Source organism: Entelurus aequoreus, linkage group LG13 (assembly GCF_033978785.1).
Source record: "Entelurus aequoreus isolate RoL-2023_Sb linkage group LG13, RoL_Eaeq_v1.1, whole genome shotgun sequence".
In the NCBI taxonomy this organism is placed as follows: Eukaryota; Metazoa; Chordata; class Actinopteri; order Syngnathiformes; family Syngnathidae; genus Entelurus; species Entelurus aequoreus.
In genome coordinates, this window is record NC_084743.1 from 66975641 (window position 1) to 66990076 (window position 14436).

The 14436-nt window shown below is 39.0% G+C and overlaps 1 protein-coding gene across 9 annotated transcripts in view; it reads left to right on the forward strand.

Annotated features, from left to right (window-relative positions):
- The first annotated feature begins 391 nt into the window (after positions 1-391).
- LOC133663618 (gastrula zinc finger protein XlCGF8.2DB-like) overlaps positions 392-14436 on the forward strand; it is a 59153-nt gene continuing 45108 nt past the window's right edge. Inside the window, exons 1-4 of one of the 9 annotated variants that reach the window (XM_062068226.1) lie at positions 392-508; positions 586-707; positions 811-930; positions 5714-7177. In XM_062068226.1, coding sequence (XP_061924210.1) covers positions 5732-6901 — 1170 coding nt within the window. In that variant the 5' untranslated portion in view covers positions 392-508; positions 586-707; positions 811-930; positions 5714-5731 and the 3' untranslated portion in view covers positions 6902-7177. Of the gene's footprint in view, positions 708-810; positions 931-1281; positions 1519-5707; positions 7179-14436 lie in introns of those variants that run through there. The other 8 variants (XM_062068222.1, XM_062068225.1, XM_062068223.1 and 5 more) reach the window with 8 other exon arrangements.

The following is a 14436-nucleotide window of genomic DNA, read 5'->3' on the forward strand; positions in this document are numbered from 1 at the left end:
TGGAAATTGGGAGAAATTCGGGAGAATGGTTGCCCCGGGAGATTTTCGTGAGGGGCACTGAAATTCGGGAGTCTCCCGGGAAAATCGGGAGGGTTGGCAAGTATGGGTGTAACCCTCGACAATACATCGGCCCTGAAGGCCGACAAGCAGGACAGGTGTAACAAATACTTTACATTGTATTCTAATTTCTTTAGACAACCAAAAATGCACAAATGTTATGATTTTTTTTGTGAAAAGTTTTTAAGTTTGTCTTCCCCATTGTTTACTGTCATATAATGTTCTTTTCTCTGATGTATAATTTTATATTGCTCCCACGTTTGTGCGGAGACTTCACTAATGTATTGTAAATTCGTGTTTGCGCGCAAATAAAGTTCTGGTTAAAAAAGTGTCAGCAAACATCAACAGGAAATGACGTACGTTAGCCCTTGCACATGCGCGGATTGGTCGCGTATTCTCGTACCTATCGTCCCGTAAAATGCAACAGAGCAGTGTGGTCTTTAAGTCTGCGGTAATTCCTTCATTTTTACGTTTGTACATATTTGTCTGAGGTGTGACAAACTAAACTTTATTCGTTCTTGGTGTCAGGATGAACTTGACTCAGTGAACTTTGAAGCTTCTGAGGCTAACATAGGCTGCTAGTTAGCTTAGCTTGCTAGCTGCTAACAAGGAGACACGGAAGTTATCAACACATCGCCAAGCAGACACAAGTGAGTTTTAAGTGTTGTGATTGTGTTATAATGTGTAAAATACAAATGCTGACAGTGTTGGTGAATCAGAGACTAACTGCGGCTGTGGAATAAATATTTGTAGTGTTAGAAAGAATGATGGAGTACGACAAGCAAATTTCTCCAACAAAAGAGGAGAACTAGCGACAACGTCAACTACTGGACGCTGTTTTCAAGAAGCATCAAGTTGTGTTACACAGAACAGGTTTGTTTACTTCTTACTCTCACATCTTTACTAACTTTGTTTCTTCATTGGAAGAAGTGTAAGTAGGATAGTATATAGTTGGTTGTGGGAATTTAAAGGCCTACTGAAACCCACTACTACCGACCACGCAGTCTGATAGTTTATATATCAATGATGAAATCTTAACATTGCAACACATGCCAATACGGCCGGGTTAACTTATAAAGTGACATTTAAAATTTCCCGGGAAATATCCGACGGAAACGTCGCGGTATGATGACGTATGCGCGTGACGAAGTCAGTATAACGGAAGTTATGGTACCCCGTAGAATCCTATACAAAAAGCTCTGTTTTAATTTCATAATTCCACAGTATTCTGGACATCTTTTGCAATTTGTTTAATGAACAATGAAGGCTGCAAAGAAGACACTTGTAGGTGGGATCGGTGTATTAGCAGCGGACTACAGCAACACAACCAGGAGGACTTTGTTGGAGCGCTAGCCGCGCTAGCCGCGCTAGCCGCCGACCTCACCTTGACTTCCTACGTCTCCGGGCCGCCAAACGCATCGGGTGAAGTCCTTCGTCCTTCTGGCGATCGCTGGAACGCAGGTGAGCACGGGTGTTGATGAGCAAATGAGGGCTGGCTGGCGTAGGTGGAGAGCTAATGTTTTTAGCATAGCTCTGTGCGGTCCGGTTGCTAAGTTAGCTTCAATGGCGTCGTTAGCACAGCATTGTTAACCTTCGCCAGCCTGGAAAGCATTAACCGTGTATTTACATGTCCACGGTTTAATAGTATTGTGGATTTTCTATCTATCCTTCCAGTCAGGGGTTTATTTTTTTGTTTCTATATGCAGTTAAAGCACGATGCTATCACGTTAGCTCGTAGCTAAAGCATTTCGCCGATGTATTGTCGTGGAGATAAAAGGCACTGAATGTCCATTTCGCGTTCTCGACTCTCATTTTCAAGAGGATATAGTATCCGAGGTGGTTTAAAATACAAATCCGTGATCCAAAATAAAAAAAGGAGAGTGTGGAATCCTATGAGCCCTTGTACCTAAGTTACGGTCAGAGCGAAAAAAGATACGTCCATCACTGCCTCTCAAGTCCTTCACTGTAACGTTCCTCATCTACGAATCTTTCATCCTCGCTCAAATTAATGGGGTAATCATCACTTTCTCGGTCCGAATCTCTCTCGCTCCATTGTAAACAATGGGGAATTGTGAGGAATACTAGCTCCTGTGACGTCACGCTACTTCCGGTACAGGCAAGGCTTTTTTTTATCAGCGAGCAAAAGTTGCGAACTTTATCGTCGATTTTCTCTACTAAATCCTTTCAGCAAAAATATGGCAATATCGCGAAATGATCAAGTATGACACATAGAATGGATCTGCTATTCCCGTTTAAATAAAAAAAAATCATTTCAGTAGGCCTTTAAAGGAATTTTTATTTGCACACAAAAAAATTAACTATATAATATATACCAGTGTATTTCAACCACTGTGCTGCTGCACACTAGTGTGCCGTAGGAGATTATCTAATTTCACCAATTTGGGTTAAAAATATTTTTTGCAAACCAGTAATTATAGTCTGCAAATGATGTGTTGTTGTTGAGTGTCTGTGCTGTCTAGAGCTTGGCAGAGTAACAGTGTAATACTCTTCCGTATCAGTAGGTGGCAGCCGGTAGGTAATTGCTTTGTCGATGTCGAAAACAGTGGGAGGCAGCGTGCAGGTAAAAAAGGTGTCTAATGCTTAAACCAAAAATAAACAAAAGGTGAGTGCCCCTTTGGCATTGAAGCTTAAGGCTATGCAGAACAAAACTAAAACTGAATTGGCTACAAATTAAAAACAGAATGCTGGACGACAGCAAAAACTTACTGTGGAGCAAAGACAATGTACATCCGAACATGACATGACAATCAACAATATCCCCGCAAAGAAGGATAAAAACAACTGAAATATTCTTAAATGCTAAAACAAAGTAGATACGGGAAATATCGCTCAAAGGAAGACATGAAACTGCTACAGGAAAATACCAAAACTTTGACTGTTTGCGAGCCGAGGTTGCTGGCCCGCTAGCATCACACAGTGCAACTCAATAGCATGTAGCAGCCAACATGGACAAAATGACAACAAAACCAAATGCCACCACACCGGTGTGGGAATATTTCACTTTAAACATTTGCAACAAGATGAGCCTGTCAACACCGAGGAGCCAGTTTGCTGAATGTGAGCGAATGCGAGAAACCTACAGGCCCACTTGAAACACAAGCATTTCGACAGTCCACACTCACTTCGCGTTTGGTGAACAAGCCAGGTCAGTGTAAACAAAACAGTGAAATAATAGTGTGCGCACATAGAAAGTGTGGTTAAATACATCACCGGAATATATGTTGCCATTTAATACTGTTATAAAACTAGCATTTCGAAAAGTGCCGCAAATGTTTGACAGACATTTGTCATGTTGTCATGTCATTGTTTCTCACTCGGAATCTGGCAGACGTAAGGTTTTTTTTTGCATATGACCTGTTAATACATTTACTTATACGCTAGTGCAGGGGTGTCCAAAGTGCGGCCCGGGGGCCATTTGCGGCCCGCAGCTAATTGTTTACCGGCCCGCCATACATTCTGGAAATACTATTGTAAAAATAAAAAAGAACATTAAAAAAAGTGGAGTGAGGTGAAATCTAACGAGAAAAAGTTGCAATGTTGACACAAAAGCTGCCATGCAGGCTGTTTTTTTTTCTTTTGTCTTTCTTCATTTTTCTTTTTTTGCCATTGCTCAAAAAAAAAAAATAATGACAAAAAAATCCATGTTATAATGAATTATTTTCAGGGCTCCAATTACTTCAAATATTTCACTTTAAAATGTTTTATGTGGTAAACATTGCATATATTGTGTAGTAGCCATATAAAAACATCAAAGTTTTCTTTGACAAAAGCGCATAAAACAAACAAAATAATAGTTCCAGCATAAAATCGACAGATATATCTGAAGTTGATCTCGTAACTTAAGTGTTGAAAGTAAAAGTAAAACCTAATAAAAATGTATCACTTTATGAGTGGGGCACCTTTTGGATCCCAAATATATTTAGTGATTTTTTATTTATCTTTTCACTGTGATTACTCAAAAATATGAAAGAATTAAAATCAATGGTGACCTGCATTATTGATCTTTTAGGGCTCTAATTACTAAATACTGCATATTTCAGTTTTACTATAAAAAAAACTAAGTTGTTTTTGACAGAAAAGCCATAAAACATTTTTTTTTAAATGTGTATTACTTTATATCAACTTGAAGTTGACATAGAGATTTACTGTAAGCGCTAAATAATTTAAAAAAAATAATAATCTGACTTATTTTTAACATTTTAATGACTGAGACCCTTTATGGTCCCCGGGACCCTTAAAGGTAAAATAAATAAAAAATGCATATATTTTGTTATGGTTTGAAAATGAAAAATATCGAAATGGCCCCCACATGCTTTAATTTTCCCGTGTGCGGCCCTCAGTGGAAAAAGTTTGGACACCCCTGCTCTAGTGTTTACATTGTTACTTTGCACTTTTGTTTTAAAAGGTTCTAACTTGATTGTTAATGAAGTAATGTACAACTCTACCTCTGCCTACATGTTCAATATTGAAGTACAACTTTGTTTGTCAATACTTTATTTAGCCATTTTATTTATTGTTTTGCTTGCGTATAATTGAGGGGCCCTCCCCACACCCTCCGTAACATATTTTTTTGCTTTTGGTTGTGATATTTATTTGACTGCAAAATTGTGCTAACAAACAAAGTATATTTTAGTATCTGTTTTATTTAACTTGGAGATTTAAAAGTTTACATTCCAATTCAAATGTTAAAATATACGAGAAATATGGCATAAAAATGTGTTAAACATTGTGTCCAAATAAAGAATGAAGTAAAACATTGAGAGGATTATAGTTTGTTTCAGTAAGTAGATAAAGTAAAAGCAGCCATTTTCATTCACACATCTTGGCGGTGTGCAGAGGTAATGCTTTAGTGATCGCTCTACGCATTGTGCTTCTTTCTCATGATACAAGGTATCATCATACATACCTGCTGTAAATGATTCCACCATAGTAAGGTGATTTTTTAGCCCTGTAGTTTATTTCTTGTTGCGTCTTGTTCGCCTCGTAAAGAGTTGTTTCCCGCACTCAGCCGCAGGCTTCCGTTTCAGATGCTGGAATAAGTTAGTTGTGTTGGTGCCTTTTTTTTTAAACAAACTTGGCACCGTGCAGTTACTTGTTCCATGCCTTTTGCCGCTAAACCAAAGTACTGACAACATTTTCCTTTTTTTGGGGGAAGAAACGTCTCGCTCACATGTTTCGCTAAGGAAGTAATGGGACGGCGCAAGCTACGGAAACTCCTCAGGGGCAAAAAGTAAGAGGAGAAGCAAAATCGATTTTTAAATAAATAAACTGGATAAAATCGATATATCGCCCAGGCCTAGTTCAAGGACTATTATTTGGCTTGTTGGGTGCCCGTCACAGACGAGCGGTGATGGTCGTGGACTCATGGTTGAGGGAAGTGATGTTGGATGCTAGAACATGTCCGATACGTTGCAACAGTCAGCCAGAATGCATTGTTGCAGCTCGATGATTTATGAGCACATCATGCAATGCGTGTTTGTGGCCGCGGCGTGGAGTTTTTAGCTTCAAAAGGTTATTTATGATATTACAATTGAAGTTACTGTAAAACTAAGCACACAAAGGAGAGGACATTAATATACACACATTGTTTCATGGTAATCATGTATTTATCTTCTTGTGTCTTTTTCCTGAACAGCAGGAGTGAACCTTCAGGATGGAACAGGAGAAACCACAGCCCCCCTATATTAAAAAGGAAGCAGAAGAACCACATCCTACCCACTTTAAAGAGGAAGATGAGGAGCCGCAACCCCACATTAAAGAGGAAGAACTACACCCCCCATACTTTAAAGAGGAAGATGAGGAGCTACATCCCCTTCTCTTTAAAGAGGAAAAGGAGGAACAGATCATTAGTCAGAATGCAGAGCATGGAGAGGTTGATGTCCCCAAGATTCCATTCACTTGTGTCATTGTGAAGAGTGAAGACGATGAGGTCAAAAGTGAAAGTGAGGAGAAGAGAGAGGTGGAGCCTCCAGGCAGCAGCTCAACTCAACACTTGACAACAGAAGCTGATGGAGACCACTGTGGAGGATCACAAGCTGACAAGCTCTTAGCTCCACTATCAGATAGTGATGACATGACGTCACACTCTCCTGACACTGATGATGAAGACTCTGAAGCTGATACAACATGTCACACTGACAACACACACTTTGAATGTTCTCACTGTGGCAAAACTTTTAATCATTGTCGTAATTTGAAAAGACACATGAGAATACACACTGGTGAGAAACCTTTTTCCTGTTCAAGCTGTGGTAAAAGTTTTACACAAAATAATCATTTGAAAAGACACATGAGAACACACACTGGTGAAAAACATGTTGTCTGTTCAATCTGTGATAAAGGTTTTACACAAAATAGTGATTTGAAAGCACACTTGACAATACATACTGGTAAAAAACCTTTTTCCTGCTCAATCTGTGCGAAAGGTTTTACAGTAAAGAATCATTTGAAAAGACACATGACAACACACACCGGTGAAAAACATTTTTCTTGTAAAAGCTGTGGTAAATGTTTTACTGTAAATTGTGGTTTGAAGGCACACATGAGAATACACACCGGTGAAAAACCTTTTTCCTGTTCAATATGTGCTAAAGGTTTTATACGAAATAGTGACTTGAAAGAACACATGACCATACACACCGGTGAAAAACCCTTTTCCTGTTCAATCTGTGCCAAAGGTTTTGTACGAAAAGATGCGTTGAAAAGACACACGAGAACACACACTGGTGAAAAACCGTTTTCTTGTTCAAGCTGCGGTAAATGTTTTACACTCAATTGTGATCTGAAAAGACACATGAGAACACACACTGGTGCGAAAGTGTGAGTTGCAGTGAGTGTGATGAAATACTCTCTTCAAAGTGCCAGTGTAAGAAACACAAGTGAGAACATCAGCACCAAATGAAGCTGCAGGATTTAAAATCAATCAATCAATCAATCAATGTTTATTTATATAGCCCTAAATCACAAGTGTCTCAAAGGGCTGTACAAGCCACAACGACATCCTCGGTGTCGAGTGGGTCTGACATAATATTGTGAAAGTCCAACACATCAGCGAAAGTCCGGTCCATGGTGGGGCCAGCGGGAACCATCCCGAGCGGAGACGGGTCAGCAGCGTAGAGATGTCCCCATCTGATGGACAGGCTAGCGGTCCACCCCGGAGCAGAGTAGAAAAGAAAAGAAAAGAAACGGCAGATCAACTGGTCTAAAAAGGGAGTCTATTTAAAGGCTAGAGTATACAAATGAGTTTTAAGATGAGACTTAAATGCTTCTACTGAGGTAGCATCTCTAACTTTTACCGGGAGGGCATTCCATAGTATTGGAGCCCGAATAGAAAACGCTCTATAGCCCGCAGACTTTTTTTGGGCTCTGGGAATCACTAATAAGCCGGAGTTCTTTGAACGCAGATTTCTTGCCGGGACATATGGTACAATACAATCGGCAAGATAGGCAGGAGCTTGACCGTGTAGTATTTTATACGTAAGTAGTAAAACCTTAAAGTCGCATCTTAGGTGCACAGGAAGCCAGTGCAAGTGAGCCAGTATAGGCGTAATATGATCAAACTTTCTTGTTTTTGTCAAAAGTCTAGCAGCCGCATTTTGTACCATCTGTAATCTTTTAATGCTAGACATAGGGAGGCCCGAAAATAATACGTTACAGTAATCGAGACGAGATGTAACGAACGCATGGATAATGATCTCAGCATCGCTTGTGGACAAAATGGAACGAATTTTAGCGATATTACGGAGATGAAAGAAGGCCGTTTTAGTAACACTCTTAATGTGTGACTCAAACGAGAGAGTTGGGTCGAAGATAATACCCAGATTCTTTACCGAGTCGCCTTGTTTAATTGTTTGGTTGTCAAATGTTAAGGTGGTATTATTAAATAGATGTTGGTGTTGAGCAGGACCGATAATCAGCATTTCCGTTTTCTTAGCGTTGAGTTGCAAAAAGTTAGCGGACATCCATTGTTTAATTTCATTAAGACACGCCTCCAGCTGACTACAATCCGGCGTGTTGGTCAGCTTTAGGGGCATGTAGAGTTGGGTGTCATCAGCATAACAGTGAAAGCTAACACCGTATTTGCGTATAATGTCACCTAGCGGCAGCATGTAAATACTAAAGAGTGCAGGGCCAAGAACTGAACCCTGGGGAACTCCGCACGTTACCTTAACATAGTCCGAGGTCACATTGTTATGGGAGACACACTGCATCCTGTCAGTAAGATAAGAGTTAAACCAAGACAAGGCTAAGTCTGACATCCCAATACGCGTTTTGATACGCTCTAATAAAATATTATGATCAACAGTATCGAAAGCGGCGCTAAGATCAAGAAGTAGCAACATAGATGACGCATCAGAATCCATCGTTAGCAATAGATCATTAGTCATTTTTGCGAGGGCTGTCTCCGTAGAGTGATTTGCCCTGAAACCGGATTGAAAAGGTTCACAGAGATTGTTAGACGCTAAGTGTTCATTTAGCTGCTGTGCGACAATTTTTTCGAGAATTTTCGAGATAAACGGTAGGTGGGACACCGGCCGGTAGTTCACCATGAGGTCAGGATCGAGGTTAGGTCTTTTGAGTAGAGGATGAATAACCGCTTTTTTGAATGCTAGAGGAACAGTACCAGAGGAAAGTGATAAGTTTATAATATTTAACACTGATGGACCTAATAAAACAAAAAGCTCCTTGATAAGTTTCCCAGGAATTGGGTCAAGTAAACATGTTGTTTGTTTTGTCCCATTTACACATTTTAACAATTCCTCCAATGTTATTTCATCAAAGAGAGAGAAACTATTTTGGAGGGCAATGTCCGTCGTATATACCGTCGTATTTGTGTTAATAGAACCCAGTTGTAGCTGAGATGCATTGTCTTTAATCTCTTTTCTAATGACTTCAATTTTCTTATTAAAGAAATTCATAAAGTCATCTGCTGAGTGGGTGGAGCTACTGGGAGGAGTCCCTTGTTGGGTTAGCGATGCTACTGTACTAAACAAAAATTTAGGATCATTTTTGTTGAGGTGGATGAGATTTGAGTAATATTTAGCTTTAGCTGAGGTAAGCATGCGTTTATAAGTTATTAAACTATCACTCCATGCTTGATGGAAAACCTCAAGTTTAGTCGCACGCCATTTGCGTTCCAGCTTTCTACATGATAATTTCTGGGCTTTAGTTTCTTCTGTAAACCATGGGGTACGCCTTTTAGGGGCCCTTTTTAGCTTTAGCGGTGCTACAATATCAATGGTGTCGCGCAGGGCGTCGTTAAAGTTGTTAGTGAGGTTATCAATAGAGCCCACATAATTTGGGAATGGTGCCATTACTGAAGGCAGTAGGTCAGTAAGAGTCGTCGTTGTGGCAGTATTAATGTTGCGGCTGCTATAGTAGTTATTATTATTATTATTAGTTTGTTGACAATGAGTCAGAACTTCGAATTTTATAAGGTAATGATCGGACATTACTTTAGTGTACGGGAGTATCGTAACTTTAGAGGTGGTGACACCCCTGACAAGCACTAGATCTATCGTATTACCGTTGCGATGCGTGGGTTCATTTATTATTTGTGTAAGACCACAGCTATCAATTATAGTCTGGAGCGCCACGCATGGAGGGTCCGATGGGGTATTCATATGGATGTTAAAGTCTCCCATTATGATTATATTGTCGGCGTGCGTCACTAGATCAGCAACGAACTCTGAAAATTCATTGATAAAGTCCGAATAGGGCCCAGGGGGGCGGTAGATGACAGCCAGGTGGAGAGGCAGCGGTGTGACGAACCTCACAGTAAGCACCTCAAACGAGTTATATTTATTATTTAGGTCCGAGGTAAGGCTAAAGTTTTTGTTGTATATTAGTGCAACACCCCCACCCCTTTTAATGGGGCGGGCAATATGCGTTCCCGCATAGCCAGGAGGAGACGCCTCACCCAGCGCAAAAAATTCGTCTGGTTTGAGCCAGGTCTCGGCTAGACCAACGACATCAAGATTGTTGTCTCTGATGACTTCATTAACTAATAACGTTTTGGAAGACAATGACCTTATGTTTAAAAAGCCCATATTATAGGTAGTGGGCTGTTTTGAGGAGTTTTTGTTGAAAGTATCCGTAGTAGCAATATTAATAATGTTACGTTTATTATGCATAGTGCACTTTAAATATTTTCGACCATATCTAGGAATTGATATGACAGGAATTTTTAGATTGTTTGCCACCTCAGTAAAATGCATGTCCACCTCTGACGCAGAAAAAACATTATGTGAGTTGTATATTATTCTAGAAGAATTGCTATGTGTGCAGGGATTATCCAGCCTGGCGCTGGCTAGTTCTAGCTTAACAGACTCCTTATTAGCGCTTCTTTGTGGATTAGCATTTAGCTTTTTCGTTAGCCCCGCTAACAACAAAGCATTTAGCTTTGTTGTTAGCCCCGCCCGACACCCCCGCTTCTGCTTCCGAGCGCATCGCTTACGTCTCTTTCGCTGACGGTCTCCGCTGGTAGTCGACGCCGCTGCTTCAAAGGCCACTGCTGGATGTAGCTCGCGAAGAATTCCCAAGCTAGCGATAATAAACTGTCCAAACCTTAACTTTGACTTTCTAACATCACCACATACTTGTATAATGTGACATCATTGTTGTGTGTAAATCAGGAGTGCCCACACTTTTTTAGCAGGCGAGCTACTTTTCAAATGACCAAGTCGAGTCGAGGTGATCTACCTCATTTTTATTTATATATATATATATATGTATATATATATATATATTTATATATATATATATATATATATATATATATATATATATATATATATATATATATATATATATATATATATATATATATATATATATATATATACATATATATATATGTGTATATATGTATGTATATATATATATATATGTGTATATATATATATATATATATATATATATATATATATATATATATATATATATATATATATATATATATATATATATATATATATATATACACACACTACCGTTCAAAAGTTTGGGGTCACCCAAACAATTTTGTGGAATAGCCTTCATTTCTAAGAACAAGAATAGACTGTCGCGTTTCAGATGAAAGTTATCTTTTTCTGGACATTTTGAGCGTTTAATTGATCCCACAAATGTGATGCTCCAGAAACTCAATCTGCTCAAAGGAAGGTCAGTTTTGTAGCTTCTGTAACGCGCTAAACTGTTTTCAGATGTCTGAACATGATTGCACAAGGGTTTTCTAATCATCAATTAGCCTTCTGAACCAATGAGCAAACACATTGTACCATTAGAACACTGGAGTGATAGATGCTGGAAATGGGCCTCTATACACCTATGTAGATATTGCACCAAAAACCAGACATTTGCAGCTAGAATAGTCATTTACCACATTAGCAATGTATAGAGTGTACTTCTTTAAAGTTAAGACTAGTTTAAAGTTATCTTCATTGAAAAATAAGGACATTTTAATGTGACCCCAAACTTTTGAACGGTAGTGTATATATATATATTTATAATTTGTATTTATTTATGAAAATGACATTTGTGTTAACATGTTAAAGGTGTCTAATAAAAATACAAGCATGTTTAACACATAAATTCCTTTCTTTCTTGAAGACACTAATATAAGTTGTTGTATTACCTAATTCTGATGACTTGCATTGACTGGAATCAGACAGGATCCACAGGAGTGCTGACAACTTCCACATTTTCAAATTTACATTGTGGAGGAGAGCTTTAACATTCGTTTTTATACACTTTACAAGAAATCCATCGCTTGCTAGCATGTGTAGTTTTCTGAAACTCTTATTTTGTTAGCGCAGGCAGGATGGAGCAGCACTTTTATTGTGAAGACAGGAAATGTGCGGTCGGTCTTTAGGCTTTTGACGGAAGGTATGGTGGGAGAGTCTGTCGAACTAAAAAAAGTCTTTCTCCTCTTCCAGCCGGTCTTTTTCTTCCTTAATACTGACTTTGCAGCCGCCAGCGTCAATCACGTGACAAAAGTGACGTCATAGTGAAGATTGATGGTCGCTAATATTTAGGTGTTTTTTTTAATGCCTGGCTGCCGATGGGCACCCCTGGTGTAAATCAATCTTGTTAATATGTTTCTATCGTTTATAGATGATGTTTTTCAGATTAGTGGTTGCACCGCGGGGTTTACGCAAGTCTGACGCTTGCGGTCACGTCCACCCCGATGCCCTGACCCCCGGAGGATCGGAGCATAAAGTTATTACTATTATAATTTTCCACCACAAGGGGGCGATAAAAGCCTCGCAGTAGTCGTGCAGTTGCGTCCCACCCAACACCCCTTCTCACCATCGAAAAATGTCAGGAAAATTAGGTACTTTTTCGAGATTGGTGGTAGATATTTTCGACATTGAGGAGTATGTGGAAGCAACAGCTGACCCACTTTCACACTTTCAGACCAAGATACTGACCAGGAGCCGTACTTATCAAGCTTCTTAGAGTGCCATTTTACACTTAAGTCCTGAGAATTTGCGAAATTTAGTCCTACTCTCAAACTTAAGAATAAAAGCTTTTTATCAACGTTATTAAGTCTAAGAATCACTCCTACTCTCCACGATATTTAAGAGACCTTCAGAGGTGTCTTAAGTGGTTAGGAGTTGCCAGCAGGGGATGGCACTGAGGCGAGAGAGACGTGCGCGAACGTTCAGGGAACGGAACAATGTTTTGTTTTTTTTTGATGACGAGCAGCTGATCAAACGGTATCGTTTAGACAGAGCGGATATTATTTTTGTCACAGATTTAATACTTTTCGATTCCTTGTTTATTTCTGCATGTGTCTGCAGTGGGCTAGTATATATAGAGCCACCCACACCAGTTTCAAATTAGTTGCCTAATTAATGAATTGGAAAGAAAATGTTATGACAGTAGCGTATGTGTGTGGCCGTGAGGTGAGTGACGTCAGTGAGTGTGTGGGCGAGAGAAGAGAGGGAGCGGTAGCGTGAGTGCCGGCGGGGACTAGTTTGTTTTGTATTATTTTGTAGTTTATTGTCAAAATATACACTCCCATTGTCCACTTAAATATTTCCAAGATATTTCTTTATTCTTAGACAACGGATTCCCTTCCGTGATTGGTCATTTCTATGGACACAGAAATGACGTCACCTAAAATTCCGTTTACGGCACATAGTAATGTCGTAATTCAGCTCTGAGTGTGACACTTAAGATTCAGTCCTACACTTCGCTGAAAGTGTGAGTAAGACGCTTGATAACTAACTTTTAAGTGCAGCTTTCAGCGAAGAATTTATTTACTCTTAAGTCAACTCTTAGCAGACTTCTTAGGAGTAATTCTAAGAAGCTTGATAAGTACGGCCCCAGTACTCCAAGCAGAAGTGCCGGGGATCCAATCAGGACCCACCCACTAACTTTGACAGATAAAATAAATTCATAAAGCGCTGACACACATGAAATAATTAAATACATTATGAAATAATCAAATCAATTATTAAATTGTTGATAATTAATTAAATGTTGAAATAATTTATTAAATGATTACTGTCAGAATGTGTTTTAGTCTTATCTTATTCTGACGCAGTTTTGAGATGTTAGATTTCCTGTGCTCTTAATTTGGCGATCTAGTCTGAGACGTCATTTCCTGTTTGTAGCGTTTCTTCGGTGATTGTGTAAACAGTATCGTGTGCGTTCCTGACTAAAATGTAAGTATACGTCGAATATAGCACGGTTATTAATGCTAAAATGCCTATAATGTGTTAGATGTCGCCTTAACTGAGTGTTTGTTTGCAACAATGTTTCTGCTTGACGATATAATTCGCCAGCTCAACTTTCGCCCTGTTAATACTTCTTGTTACACGGTAGTTACCCTATCCTACCACTAGATGGCGACACAGACCACGTTTAAAGCACTGTCTAAAATCAACAGTGCTTATTCTCCATTCATTTCTAATGGACTGCTTTAATAGTCCATGTACATTTGTTTGTATATTTGTTTTATAACACAGTGTAGAGTATATTATATTACATATAACATTATACATATCTTGTTATATTATTGCATGTATGTGTTGCCTTTAGACCACACACACACACACCTATACCACACTTGTTCAACGTCACCACTAAAGAGTGCCTGAAAGCCTCTCCGGAGTCCTGGTCCTAAGAAGATATCAGACCAGCATTCCGCATCCAGAGTAACCTACTCTATCACAATTACAGATTAAAATGGTATGTAAATAGTTAAATGTACTTTTGCATAAATAAAAAAAAGATACATTTATGTATATAATTCCAATTTTAATTAATGACACATTTAAGGAATCATATAAATATTTATATTTTTCCCATTTGACCCTCCATTTATATTTCTGTAATTGGAATAATTACATT